Raw genomic sequence first — 14,576 nt, forward strand, 5'->3', positions numbered from 1 at the left:
AGTAAATTTAAAGTAAAAGTTCCTCTGTACTTTCACTGTTCTTGCCTGAGCACAGCAGAAAAATAAAATAGAGATAAAACAGAGCTGAGCAGCAGTGACAGGAGAAGCTCTGCACAGTAGAGAAACAGAAATTCTCAAAGTAGTAAAAGCAGTGAATTGTGTCTGAGAGTGTGTAGTGATTCTGAGACTCTGACAATAGTGTAGACTCTGCTTTGTTTCACTCTGAAATTATTTAAACAAACAGTGAATGGACACACAGGTGAGTGTGACTCCATTGTTACATTATTTCTGTTCTAAGAGACATTAGTTTATGAATGTATTATACATATTTAATTCATTATTATCTTCTGTGGGGCGGCACGGTGGTGCAGCAGGTAGTGTCGCAGTCACACAGCTCCAGGGACCTGGAGGTTGTGGGTTCGATTCCCGCTCCGGGTGACTGTCTGTGAGGAGTTTGTGTGTTCTCCCCGTGTCTGCGTGGGTTTCCTCCGGGTGCTCCGGTTTCCTCCCACAGTCCAAAAACACATGTTGGTAGGTGAATTGGAGACTCAAGTGTGTGAGTGAATGTGTGTGTGTCTGTGTTGCCCTGTGAAGGACGGGCGCCCCCTCCAGGGTGTATTCCCGCCTTTGCGCCCAATGATTCCAGGTAGGCTCTTGACCCACCGCGACCCTGAACTTGATAAGCGGTTACAGATAATGAATGAATGACTGAATGACATCAACTGTCCCAGAATAAAAATGCAGTTGGTGTTTCCAGAGTCAGAGAAAACTTGAGAAACACCAAAAATGGAGATACAGGGTTTTGTTCTGTTACGATAAACATTTAAAAGCATTTGTGATCTTTGAACAGAGAAACCAACGCCTACAGTGAAGATCCAACCAGATCCGAGTGTTTTCATCGGAGAGACAGTCACTCTGACGTGTGAAATACACAGTGGAGGTTCCTGGAGTTATGAGTGGTATAAGGATAGAACACTGCAGTCTCAACAACGGAATTCAGTCCAAACCTTTAAAGCTGATGGGAATCATAGAGGAGCTTATTCCTGTAGAGGAGGACTTTCAGGACGAATAACCACACACACCAGTGCCGCTGTTACACTGACTGTATCAGGTGAGTGATATTATTTAATTAGAGTTATTCATTTAGAAATGAAATATAAATATATAAATCTGTTAATTTTCTCTCTTATAGCTTCAGGAGATTAGTTTTTTCAGGAGATTATTGAGCCTTGATTTCTCCACTCTTCCAAAGTTCAGTTTTACATGTTGTTTCCATTCTCTGCTTCTCAAAGATCCAAATAAGTCCAAACACATTCAGTGATGTTGAGGTCTGGATTCTGGGGTGGATTGATTCTTGATGTTTACACATTCTTTCAGACCCATAGCTCACAGCAGGAGAATGGATTTGGATTTTTCAGGAGTGTAGATGAAAGCTTTAAGTGTTGTTTATCTGATGGGGACAGTTCTGATGGTTTATCAGGTCCAGAACATCATTTAGATTTGTTTCATATTTTTTTAAATATTTAATTGTTTGACTCTCCCCTTTTTTAAACACATCTGACTCTTTCACAGCACCACAGCTCGCCTCATTACAGCTGCTTCATGAACAAAAAATACACTGATCCACTGAAGTAAAGCTTAGTCTGAGTTTATCCACCGCCACAAAGTGGAAGATACAAATAAGAGGAAATGTTCAGGTTGTTGGAGAGAGAAAATATCAGCTGTTTTTCCTCTGTCACAGCTTTAGAGGAATAGTTTTCTTTTGTGCATGAGATTATTGAGCCTTGAATAGATAGATAGATAGATAGATAGATAGATAGATAGATAGATAGATAGATAGACAGACAGACAGACAGACAGACAGACAGACAGACAGACAGATAGACACATAGATAGATAGATAGATAGACAGACAGACAGACAGACACACAGACAGACAGACAGACAGACAGATAGACAGATACACAGATAGATAGATAGACAGATAGATAGACAGACAGACAGACAGACAGACAGACAGACAGATAGATAGATAGATAGATAGATAGATAGATAGACAGACAGACAGACAGACAGACAGACAGACAGACAGACAGATAGATAGATAGATAGACATAGACAGACAGACAGACAGACATACAGGGAGGCAGACAGACAGACAGACAGATAGATAGATAGATAGATAGATAGATAGATAGATAGATAGATAGATAGATAGATAGATAGATAGACAGATAGACAGACAGACAGACAGACAGATAGATAGATAGATAGATAGATAGATAGATAGATAGATAGATAGATAGAAAAGAATGGATAAAATCTAATATAAAAAACTGTAACATGATAAGGTGTACAGCAGTAAAAATGTTTGGCCAAATTTACAAATTCAAAAAGCAGTAAAGCAGGTATGTGTAAGAGTAATAATATTTCTGATGTAATTCTTAAAAGCTGAGACTTGAAGGTCCTTAATTAAACAATTAGACATGCATGTATTTAACTGGACATATACATATATGAAAGGATAAAATATAAAATATTTGTTAAATCGTAAGATGTACTGTGATCGATGACTTCTGGGTTTATTTTCTTAAAAGTAACGAGTTCAGAATTCTGGGTTTCCTTTAATATGTAAAGAATGTCATTGGTCTCAGAAGGAAAACATCATATCTCCAAACTTTACAGCAGAAGATTAAAAAAGATATGTTTATATTTCAAAGTAGTGTTTGACCATGTTGTGGTTGATTTGTGAAGAAATTCTGTTACAGCAAAATGTAGCTGATATTTCCAGATTCAGTTAAAATTGAGAAACAAATCAGAAATGGAGATACAGGGTTTTGTTGTGTTATGATAAACATTTCAGAAGTACTTGTCAATAACTCAGAGCAGACGAATGTATTTCTTGACGCTTGCCTCTGAAGCGAACTCCTTTACAGCAACAAAGCTCATGTCATAACAGCTGTTTCAGGAGCAAAATTCAGAGACAGATCATAAATCATATAAAATCAAATAAATGCAGACTGCAGTGTGACGCTGAGTGCAGTGTTAATCAAAGACACAGGAAGGTCTTTAGTGTAGATCTGAAGATTGAAATATTTGGGGCAAATCTGACATTCAGGTGCAGACAGCATAGTGACTGAAACCTGCCCCCCCTGTGTGGTTCTGACCCGGGGCACTACTAAATGACCAGTCCAGAGTGATCTGAGGGCTCTACTGGGTTCATACACTTCAAGCAGATCTGAAATATATTTAGTTCTGAGGCAGTTTATTGATTTATAAACAATTAATAGCAGTTTAAAATCAATCCTGTGTTTAATCAGGAGCCAGTGCAGTGACCTGAGGATCGGGGAGATGTGCTCGGTTCTTTGTTCTGGTCAGTGTTCTAGCTGCCGTATTTTGAATAAGCTGAATAAGATATTTGAATAATAACAATGTTTATTTAAGAGTTTGCTGAGATGATTAAAAACTATTTCTCATTAACTTTGCCTGTGAACAGAAAATTAGAGACTGGTCTGTAGCTATTCAGGACAGTGCTGTATAAGCTGATCTTTTTTTAAAGAGAGGCTTAATTACTGCAGTGTTTAGTGTTTAAGGGAAGAAAAGAAACGACCCATTCACTATTTACAGTATGTTCTCAGAGAGGCAGCAGGACACTTCCTTCTTAAAGTGGGTAGGAAACATGTCTAATATCTGTGTAGATGACTTTAGCTGCTGGACAGTTTCCTCTAGGGTCTTCTGATCAATGAAGTGAATGTAGTGAATTTAGACCGAGGACATTTCTGATTTTGAGGCTGTGCAGGAAAAGCTCTGCTGTTAAGAGACGTATTGATGAGAAGAAGGATTGTCTGGTCTTTCTAATTTCCTAGTTGCACACAATGAATTTCTCGGTCCCAATTTATATTTAGTGTCTGTAATAACTGTGTAGTTACACATGAACAACATATGCAACAACAATGTAACTACTGATGAATTAGTACCTGTTACAGATGGGCTACAGTAGTAAAGCTTATGTAAATATATATCTGTATCAACTTCAGTTTTGCCTTTTGTAATTACGCAAGTGAATCTTCATAGTTGTAACAGCATATTCTCTCTCATGTAATTACACACATGTAATAACACATGTGTAATTACATTAGTAATCAGACTGGAACAAGACATTTTGTTCCAGAAGCCTTTTCTGGCAGGTATTTATTAACTTACATTAAAATATTAAACTGGGTTAAAAGCATAGGGTTGGTCATACTGTCTCAAAATATTACCGCATCATTGCCGTAGGAACCACGGGGATAGGGGGATGTGTCTCCCACAAAATTGGAAACGGCTGCATTTATCCCCACCAAAAAAGTTATACCACGGAGCAGGTAGTGTCACAGTCACACAGCTCCAGGGACCTGAAGGTTGTGGTCCCACTCTAGGTGTCTGTCTGTGAGGAGTTTGGTGTGTTCTTCCCCTGGAAGGACTTCCTCCAAGTGTATGGAGAGAGATTAGTCTCAAAATACTTTTTAAATGCGTAAATGTTAATCCACAAATAAAACACAAGTCACCAATATGTTTCACTGTTCACAAATGAACACATCCCAATCTGTGTCTCACAGTCTGCAATTTGTACAAATACAGTTACATTCATAAGTACATCTTTTTGGTTTTCATAGATATTTCACAATTTTATGCAAAAATAAATACATTTGTTTAAATTAACATTGCAAATATTTGTAAAATCGAAGTCTTGAATTTAAAATTTATTTGTAAAATGTAGAATCTGCGTTTGTGAATCAAGTCACTCACGTATTTTCCGTGACGTGCATTTGTTCATTTCCTCTCGCGGGTTTTTGGATTTTGAGACTTTCATTTAGCATTTCACCCGATCCACACACAAATGCAGTTTGATCCACAAATGTGGTCAGCAGGCGAACAAGCCACTGACAATAAATCACTGACAATAAATGATTTATTTGTAAGTGACCTAATGTTAATAAGAGCTCCCCCTGCTCTGTGTGTCTCTACTGACCGCTGCTGTCCACTGTCCACTGTCAGCATTCACACACGCTGACAATCTTTGAACAGCACAGGAATGCCTTAAACTCTAACAAAGTCCAAAAGCTTCTTTCCAAAACAGCACATGTGTTCTGGAACCTGAAGAGGCAATCTTTGGAAATCAACAGGAACTTTCCTGGTTCCTGTGTCTTTAGCTCCGCTGTATAAACAAATTCATCTCAAATCTAACAATGTTTTTGGGGTAAAATCAAAATAAAACATAGTAAATTTAAAGTAAAAGTTCCTCTGTACTTTCACTGTTCTTGCCTGAGCACAGCAGAAAAATAAAATAGAGATAAAACAGAGCTGAGCAGCAGTGACAGGAGAAGCTCTGCACAGTAGAGAAACAGAAATTCTCAAAGTAGTAAAGGCAGTGAATTGTGTCTGAGAGTGTGTAGTGATTCTGAGACTCTGACAATAGTGTAGACTCTGCTTTGTTTCACTCTGAAATTATTTAAACAAACAGTGAATGGACACACAGGTGAGTGTGACTCCATTGTTACATTATTTCTGTTCTAAGAGACATTAGTTTATGAATGTATTATACATATTTAATTCATTATTATCTTCTGTGGGGCGGCACGGTGGTGCAGCAGGTAGTGTCGCAGTCACACAGCTCCAGGGACCTGGAGGTTGTGGGTTCGATTCCCGCTCCGGGTGACTGTCTGTGAGGAGTTTGTGTGTTCTCCCCGTGTCTGCGTGGGTTTCCTCCGGGTGCTCCGGTTTCCTCCCACAGTCCAAAAACACATGTTGGTAGGCGTGTGTGTGTCTGTGTTGCCCTGTGAAGGACTGGCGCCCCCTCCAGGGTGCATTCCCGCCTTGCGCCCGTTGATTCCTGGTAGGCTCTTGACCCACCGCGACCCTGAACTTGATAAGCGGTTACAGATAATGAATGAATGACTGAATGACATCAACTGTCCCAGAATAAAAATGCAGTTGGTGTTTCCAGAGTCAGAGAAAACTTGAGAAACACCAAAAATGGAGATACAGGGTTTTGTTCTGTTACGATAAACATTTAAAAGCATTTGTGATCTTTGAACAGAGAAACCAACGCCTACAGTGAAGATCCAGCCAGATCTGAATGTTTTCATCGGAGAGAGAGTCACTCTGACATGTGAAATACACAGTGGAGGTTCCTGGAGTTATGAGTGGAATAAGGATAGAACACTGCAGTCTCAACAATGGAATTCAGTCCAAACCTTTAAAGCTGATGGGAATCATAGAGGAGCTTATTCCTGTAGAGGACTTTCAGGACGAATAACCACACACACCAGTGCCGCTGTTACACTGACTGTATCAGGTGAGTGATATTATTTTATTAGAGTTATTCATTTAGAAATGAAATATAATTATACAAATCTGTTAATTTTCTCTATTAGAGCTTCAGGAGATTAGTATTTTTTCAGGAGATTATTGAACCTTGATTTCTCCACTCCTCCAAAGTTCAGTTTTACATGTTGTTTCCATTCTCTGCTTCTCAAAGATCCAAATAAGTCCAAACACATTCAGTGATGTTGAGGTCTGGACTCTGGGGTGGATTGATTCTTGATGTTTACACATCCTTCGAGACCCATAGCTCACAGCAGGAGAATGGATTTGGATTTTTCAGGAGTGTAGATGAAAGCTTTAAGTGTTGTTTATCTGATGGGGACAGTTCTGATGGTTTATCAGGTCCAGAACATCATTTAGATTTGTTTCATATTTTTTTTTAAATATTTAATTGTTTGACTCTCCCCTTTTTTAAACACATCTGACTCTTTCACAGCACCACAGCTCGCCTCATTACAGCTGCTTCATGAACAAAAAACACACTGATCCACTGAAGTAAAGCTTAGTCTGAGTTTATCCACCGCCACAAAGTGGAAGATACAAATAAGAGGAAATGTTCAGGTTGTTGGAGAGAGAAAATATCAGCTGTTTTTCCTCTGTCACAGCTTTAGAGGAATAGTTTTCTTTTGTGCATGAGATTATTGAGCCTTGAATAGATAGATAGATAGATAGATAGATAGATAGATAGATAGATAGATTGACAGATAGATAGACAGACAGATAGATAGATAGACAGACAGACAGACAGATAGATAGACAGATAGATAGATAGATAGATAGATAGACAGATAGACATACAGACAGACAGACAGATAGACACATAGATAGATAGATAGATAGATAGATAGATAGATAGATAGATAGATAGATAGACAGACAGACAGACAGACACACAGACAGACAGACAGACAGACAGATAGACAGATACACAGATAGATAGATAGACAGATAGATAGACAGACAGACAGACAGACAGACAGACAGACAGATAGATAGATAGATAGATAGATAGACATACAGACAGACAGATAGATAGATAGATAGACAGATAGACATACAGACAGACAGATAGATAGATAGATAGACAGACAGACAGACAGACAGACAGACAGACAGATAGATAGATAGATAGATAGATAGATAGATTGACAGATAGATAGACAGACAGATAGATAGATAGACAGACAGACAGACAGACAGACAGATAGATAGATAGATAGATAGACAGATAGACATACAGACAGACAGACATATAGACACATAGATAGATAGATAGATAGATAGATAGATAGATAGACAGACAGACAGACAGACACACAGACAGACAGACAGACAGACAGATAGACAGATACACAGATAGATAGATAGACAGATAGATAGACAGACAGACAGACAGACAGACTGACAGACAGATAGATAGATAGATAGATAGATAGATAGAAAAGAATGGATAAAATCAAACATGATAAGGTGTACAGCAGTATTTAATTGGACATATACATATATGAAAGGATAAAATATAACATTTTTGTTAAATCGTAAGATGTACAGTGATCGATGACTTCTGTGTTTATTTTCTTAAAAGTAACGAGTTCAGAATTCTGGGTTTCCTTTAATATGTAAAAAATGTCATTGGTCTCAGAAGGAAAACATCATATCTCCAAACTTTACAGCAGAAGATTAAAAAAGATATTTTTTTATTTTGAAGTAGTGTTTGACCATGTTGTGGTTGATTTGTGAAGAAATTCTGTTACAGCAAAATGTAGCTGATATTTCCAGATTCAGTTAAAATTGAGAAACAAATCAGAAATGGAGATACAGGGTTTTGTTGTGTTATGATAAACATTTCAGAAGTACTTGTCAATAACTCAGAGCAGACGAATGTATTTCTTGACGCTTGCCTCTGAAGCGAACTCCTTTACAGCAACAAAGCTCATGTCATAACAGCTGTTTCAGGAGCAGAATTCAGAGACAGATCATAAATCATATAAAATCAAATAAATGCAGACTGCAGTGTGACGCTGAGTGCAGTGTTAATCAAAGACACAGGAAGGTCTTTAGTGTAGATCTGAAGATTGAAATATTTGTGGCAAATCTGACATTCAGGTGCAGACAGCATAGTGACTGAAACCTGCCCCCCCTGTGTGGTTCTGACCCGGGGCACTACTAACTGACCAGTCCAGAGTGATCTGAGGGCCCTACTGGGTTCATACACTTCAAGCAGATCTGAAATATATTTGGTTCTGAGGCAGTTTACTGATTTATAAACAATTAATAGCAGTTTAAAATCAATCCTGTGTTTAATCAGGAGCCGGTGCAGTGACCTGAGGATCGGGGAGATGTGCTCGGTTCTTTGTTCTGGTCAGTGTTCTAGCTGCTGTATTTTGAATAAGCTGAATAAGATATTTGAATAATAACAATGTTTATTCAAAAGTTTGCTGAGCCGATTAAAAACTATTTCTCATTAACTTTGCCTGTGAACAGAAAATTAGAGACTGGTCTGTAGTTATTCAGGACAGTGCTGTATAAGCTGATCTTTTTTTAAAGAGAGGCTTAATTACTGCAGTGTTTAGTGTTTAAGGGAAGAAAAGAAACGACCCATTCACTATTTACAGTATGTTCTCAGAGAGGCAACAGGACACTTCCTTCTTAAAGTGGGTAGGAAACATGTCTAATATCTGTGTAGATGACTTTAGCTGCTGGACAGTTTCCTCTAGGGTCTTCTGATCAATGAAGTGAATGTAGTGAATTCAGACCGAGGACATTTCTGATTTTGAGGTTGTGCAGGAAAAGCTCTGCTGTTAAGAGACGTATTGATGAGAAGTAGGATTATCTGGTCTTTCTAATTTCCTAGTTGTACACATTGAATTTCTCGGTCCCAATTTATATTTAGTGTCTGTAATAACTGTGTAGTTACAAATGAACAACATATGCAACAACAATGTAACTACTGATGAATTAGTACCTGTTACAGTTGGGCTACAGTAGTAAAGCTTACGTAAATATGTATCTGTATCAACTTCAGTTTTGCCTTTTGTAATTACGCAAGTGAATCTTCATAGTTGTAACAGCATATTCTCTCTCATGTAATTACACACATGTAATAACACATGTGTAATTACATTAGTAATCAGACTGGAACAAGACATTTTGTTCCAGAAGCCTTTTCTGGCAGGTATTTATTAACTTACATTAAAATATTAAACTGGGTTAAAAGCATAGGGTTGGTCATACTGTCTCAAAATATTACCGCATCATTGCCGTAGGAACCACGGGGATAGGGGGATGTGTCTCCCACAAAATTGGAAACGGCTGCATTTATCCCCACCAAAAAAGTTATACCACGGAGCAGGTAGTGTCACAGTCACACAGCTCCAGGGACCTGAAGGTTGTGGTCCCACTCTAGGTGTCTGTCTGTGAGGAGTTTGGTGTGTTCTTCCCCTGGAAGGACTTCCTCCAAGTGTATGGAGAGAGATTAGTCTCAAAATACTTTTTAAATGCGTAAATGTTAATCCACAAATAAAACACAAGTCACCAATATGTTTCACTGTTCACAAATGAACACATCCCAATCTGTGTCTCACAGTCTGCAATTTGTACAAATACAGTTACATTCATAAGTACATCTTTTTGGTTTTCATAGATATTTCACAATTTTATGCAAAAATAAATACATTTGTTTAAATTAACATTGCAAATATTTGTAAAATCGAAGTCTTGAATTTAAAATTTATTTGTAAAATGTAGAATCTGCGTTTGTGAATCAAGTCACTCACGTGTTTTCCGTGACGTGCATTTGTTCATTTCCTCTCGCGGGTTTTTGGATTTTGAGACTTTCATTTAGCATTTCACCCGATCCACACACAAATGCAGTTTGATCCACAAATGTTGTCAGCAGGCGAACAAGCCACCGACAATAAATCACTGACAATAAATGATTTATTTGTAAGTGACCTAATGTTAATAAGAGCTCCCCCTGCTCTGTGTGTCTCTACTGACCGCTGCTGTCCACTGTCCACTGTCAGCATTCACACACGCTGACAATCTTTGAACAGCACAGGAATGCCTTAAACTCTAACAAAGTCCAAAAGCTTCTTTCCAAAACAGCACATGTGTTCTGGAACCTGAAGAGGCAATCTTTGGAAATCAACAGGAACTTTCCTAGTTCCTGTGTCTTTAGCTCCGCTGTATAAACAAATTCATCTCAAATCTAACAATGTTTTTGGGGTAAAATCAAAATAAAACATAGTAAATTTAAAGTAAAAGTTCCTCTGTACTTTCACTGTTCTTGCCTGAGCACAGCAGAAAAATAAAATAGAGATAAAACAGAGCTGAGCAGCAGTGACAGGAGAAGCTCTGCACAGTAGAGAAACAGAAATTCTCAAAGTAGTAAAGGCAGTGAATTGTGTCTGAGAGTGTGTAGTGATTCTGAGACTCTGACAATAGTGTAGACTCTGCTTTGTTTCACTCTGAAATTATTTAAACAAACAGTGAATGGACACACAGGTGAGTGTGACTCCATTGTTACATTATTTCTGTTCTAAGAGACATTAGTTTATGAATGTATTATACATATTTAATTCATTATTATCTTCTGTGGGGTGGCACGGTGGTGCAGCAGGTAGTGTCGCAGTCACACAGCTCCAGGGACCTGGAGGTTGTGGGTTCGATTCCCGCTCCAGGTGACTGTCTGTGAGGAGTTTGTGTGTTCTCCCCGTGTCTGCGTGGGTTTCCTCCGGGTGCTCCGGTTTCCTCCCACAGTCCAAAAACACATGTTGGTAGGCGTGTGTGTGTCTGTGTTGCCCTGTGAAGGACTGGCGCCCCCTCCAGGGTGTATTCCCGCCTTGCGCCCGTTGATTCCAGGTAGGCTCTTGACCCACCGCGACCCTGAACTTGATAAGCGGTTACAGATAATGAATGAATGACTGAATGACATCAACTGTCCCAGAATAAAAATGCAGTTGGTGTTTCCAGAGTCAGAGAAAACTTGAGAAACACCAAAAATGGAGATACAGGGTTTTGTTCTGTTACGATAAACATTTAAAAGCATTTGTGATCTTTGAACAGAGAAACCAACGCCTACAGTGAAGATCCAGCCAGATCTGAGTGTTTTCATCGGAGAGAGAGTCACTCTGACATGTGAAATACACAGTGGAGGTTCCTGGAGTTATGAGTGGTATAAGGATAGAACACTGCAGTCTCAACAATGGAATTCAGTCCAAACCTTTAAAGCTGATGGGAATCATAGAGGAGCTTATTCCTGTAGAGGACTTTCAGGACGAATAACCACACACACCAGTGCCGCTGTTACACTGACTGTATCAGGTGAGTGATATTATTTTATTAGAGTTATTCATTTAGAAATGAAATATAATTATACAAATCTGTTAATTTTCTCTATTAGAGCTTCAGGAGATTAGTATTTTTTCAGGAGATTATTGAACCTTGATTTCTCCACTCCTCCAAAGTTCAGTTTTACATGTTGTTTCCATTCTCTGCTTCTCAAAGATCCAAATAAGTCCAAACACATTCAGTGATGTTGAGGTCTGGACTCTGGGGTGGATTGATTCTTGATGTTTACACATCCTTCGAGACCCATAGCTCACAGCAGGAGAATGGATTTGGATTTTTCAGGAGTGTAGATGAAAGCTTTAAGTGTTGTTTATCTGATGGGGACAGTTCTGATGGTTTATCAGGTCCAGAACATCATTTAGATTTGTTTCATATTTTTTTTTAAATATTTAATTGTTTGACTCTCCCCTTTTTTAAACACATCTGACTCTTTCACAGCACCACAGCTCGCCTCATTACAGCTGCTTCATGAACAAAAAACACACTGATCCACTGAAGTAAAGCTTAGTCTGAGTTTATCCACCGCCACAAAGTGGAAGATACAAATAAGAGGAAATGTTCAGGTTGTTGGAGAGAGAAAATATCAGCTGTTTTTCCTCTGTCACAGCTTTAGAGGAATAGTTTTCTTTTGTGCATGAGATTATTGAGCCTTGAATAGATAGATAGATAGATAGATAGATAGATAGATAGATAGATAGATAGATAGATAGATAGATAGATAGATAGATAGATAGATTGACAGATAGATAGACAGACAGATAGATAGATAGACAGACAGACAGACAGACAGACAGATAGATAGATAGATAGATAGACAGATAGACATACAGACAGACAGACATATAGACACATAGATAGATAGATAGATAGATAGATAGATAGATAGACAGACAGACAGACAGACACACAGACAGACAGACAGACAGACAGATAGACAGATACACAGATAGATAGATAGACAGATAGATAGACAGACAGACAGACAGACAGACAGACAGACAGATAGATAGATAGATAGATAGATAGATAGAAAAGAATGGATAAAATCAAACATGATAAGGTGTACAGCAGTATTTAATTGGACATATACATATATGAAAGGATAAAATATAACATTTTTGTTAAATCGTAAGATGTACAGTGATCGATGACTTCTGTGTTTATTTTCTTAAAAGTAACGAGTAACAAATTTTTTTATTTTGAAGTAGTGTTTGACCATGTTGTGGTTGATTTGTGAAGAAATTCTGTTACAGCAAAATGTAGCTGATATTTCCAGATTCAGTTAAAATTGAGAAACAAATCAGAAATGGAGATACAGGGTTTTGTTGTGTTATGATAAACATTTCAGAAGTACTTGTCAATAACTCAGAGCAGACGAATGTATTTCTTGACGCTTGCCTCTGAAGCGAACTCCTTTACAGCAACAAAGCTCATGTCATAACAGCTGTTTCAGGAGCAGAATTCAGAGACAGATCATAAATCATATAAAATCAAATAAATGCAGACTGCAGTGTGACGCTGAGTGCAGTGTTAATCAAAGACACAGGAAGGTCTTTAGTGTAGATCTGAAGATTGAAATATTTGGGGCAAATCTGACATTCAGGTGCAGACAGCATAGTGACTGAAACCTGCCCCCCCTGTGTGGTTCTGACCCGGGGCACTACTAACTGACCAGTCCAGAGTGATCTGAGGGCCCTACTGGGTTCATACACTTCAAGCAGATCTGAAATATATTTAGTTCTGAGGCAGTTTACTGATTTATAAACAATTAATAGCAGTTTAAAATCAATCCTGTGTTTAATCAGGAGCCGGTGCAGTGACCTGAGGATCGGGGAGATGTGCTCGGTTCTTTGTTCTGGTCAGTGTTCTAGCTGCTGTATTTTGAATAAGCTGAATAAGATATTTGAATAATAACAATGTTTATTCAAAAGTTTGCTGAGCCGATTAAAAACTATTTCTCATTAACTTTGCCTGTGAACAGAAAATTAGAGACTGGTCTGTAGTTATTCAGGACTGTGCTGTATAAGCTGATCTTTTTTTAAAGAGAGGCTTAATTACTGCAGTGTTTAGTGTTTAAGGGAAGAAAAGAAACGACCCATTCACTATTTACAGTATGTTCTCAGAGAGGCAACAGGACACTTCCTTCTTAAAGTGGGTAGGAAACATGTCTAATATCTGTGTAGATGACTTTAGCTGCTGGACAGTTTCCTCTAGGGTCTTCTGATCAATGAAGTGAATGTAGTGAATTCAGACCGAGGACATTTCTGATTTTGAGGTTGTGCAGGAAAAGCTCTGCTGTTAAGAGACGTATTGATGAGAAGTAGGATTATCTGGTCTTTCTAATTTCCTAGTTGTACACATTGAATTTCTCGGTCCCAATTTATATTTAGTGTCTGTAATAACTGTGTAGTTACAAATGAACAACATATGCAACAACAATGTAACTACTGATGAATTAGTACCTGTTACAGTTGGGCTACAGTAGTAAAGCTTACGTAAATATGTATCTGTATCAACTTCAGTTTTGCCTTTTGTAATTACGCAAGTGAATCTTCATAGTTGTAACAGCATATTCTCTCTCATGTAATTACACACATGTAATAACACATGTGTAATTACATTAGTAATCAGACTGGAACAAGACATTTTGTTCCAGAAGCCTTTTCTGGCAGGTATTTATTAACTTACATTAAAATATTAAACTGGATTAAAAGCATAGGGTTGGGCGGTATTCATACTGTCATACTGTCTCAAAATATTACCGCATCATTGCCGTAGGAACCACGGGGATGGGGGGATGTGTCTCCCACAAAATTAGAAACGACTGCATTTATCCCCACCAAAAAAGTTATACCACG

At 38.2% G+C, this 14,576-nt stretch overlaps 1 protein-coding gene across 1 annotated transcript in view; it reads left to right on the forward strand.

Annotated features, from left to right (window-relative positions):
- Positions 1-14,576, forward strand: part of LOC136666277 (Fc receptor-like protein 5) — a 34,973-nt gene that overhangs the window by 3,399 nt on the left and 16,998 nt on the right. Inside the window, exon 2 of the mRNA XM_066644377.1 lies at positions 6,080-6,337. Within this exon, the coding sequence (XP_066500474.1) occupies positions 6,080-6,337 (258 nt within the window). The remainder of the gene's footprint in view (positions 1-6,079; positions 6,338-14,576) is intronic.

Source organism: Hoplias malabaricus, chromosome 14 (genome assembly GCF_029633855.1).
Source record: "Hoplias malabaricus isolate fHopMal1 chromosome 14, fHopMal1.hap1, whole genome shotgun sequence".
NCBI lineage: Eukaryota > Metazoa > Chordata > Actinopteri > Characiformes > Erythrinidae > Hoplias > Hoplias malabaricus.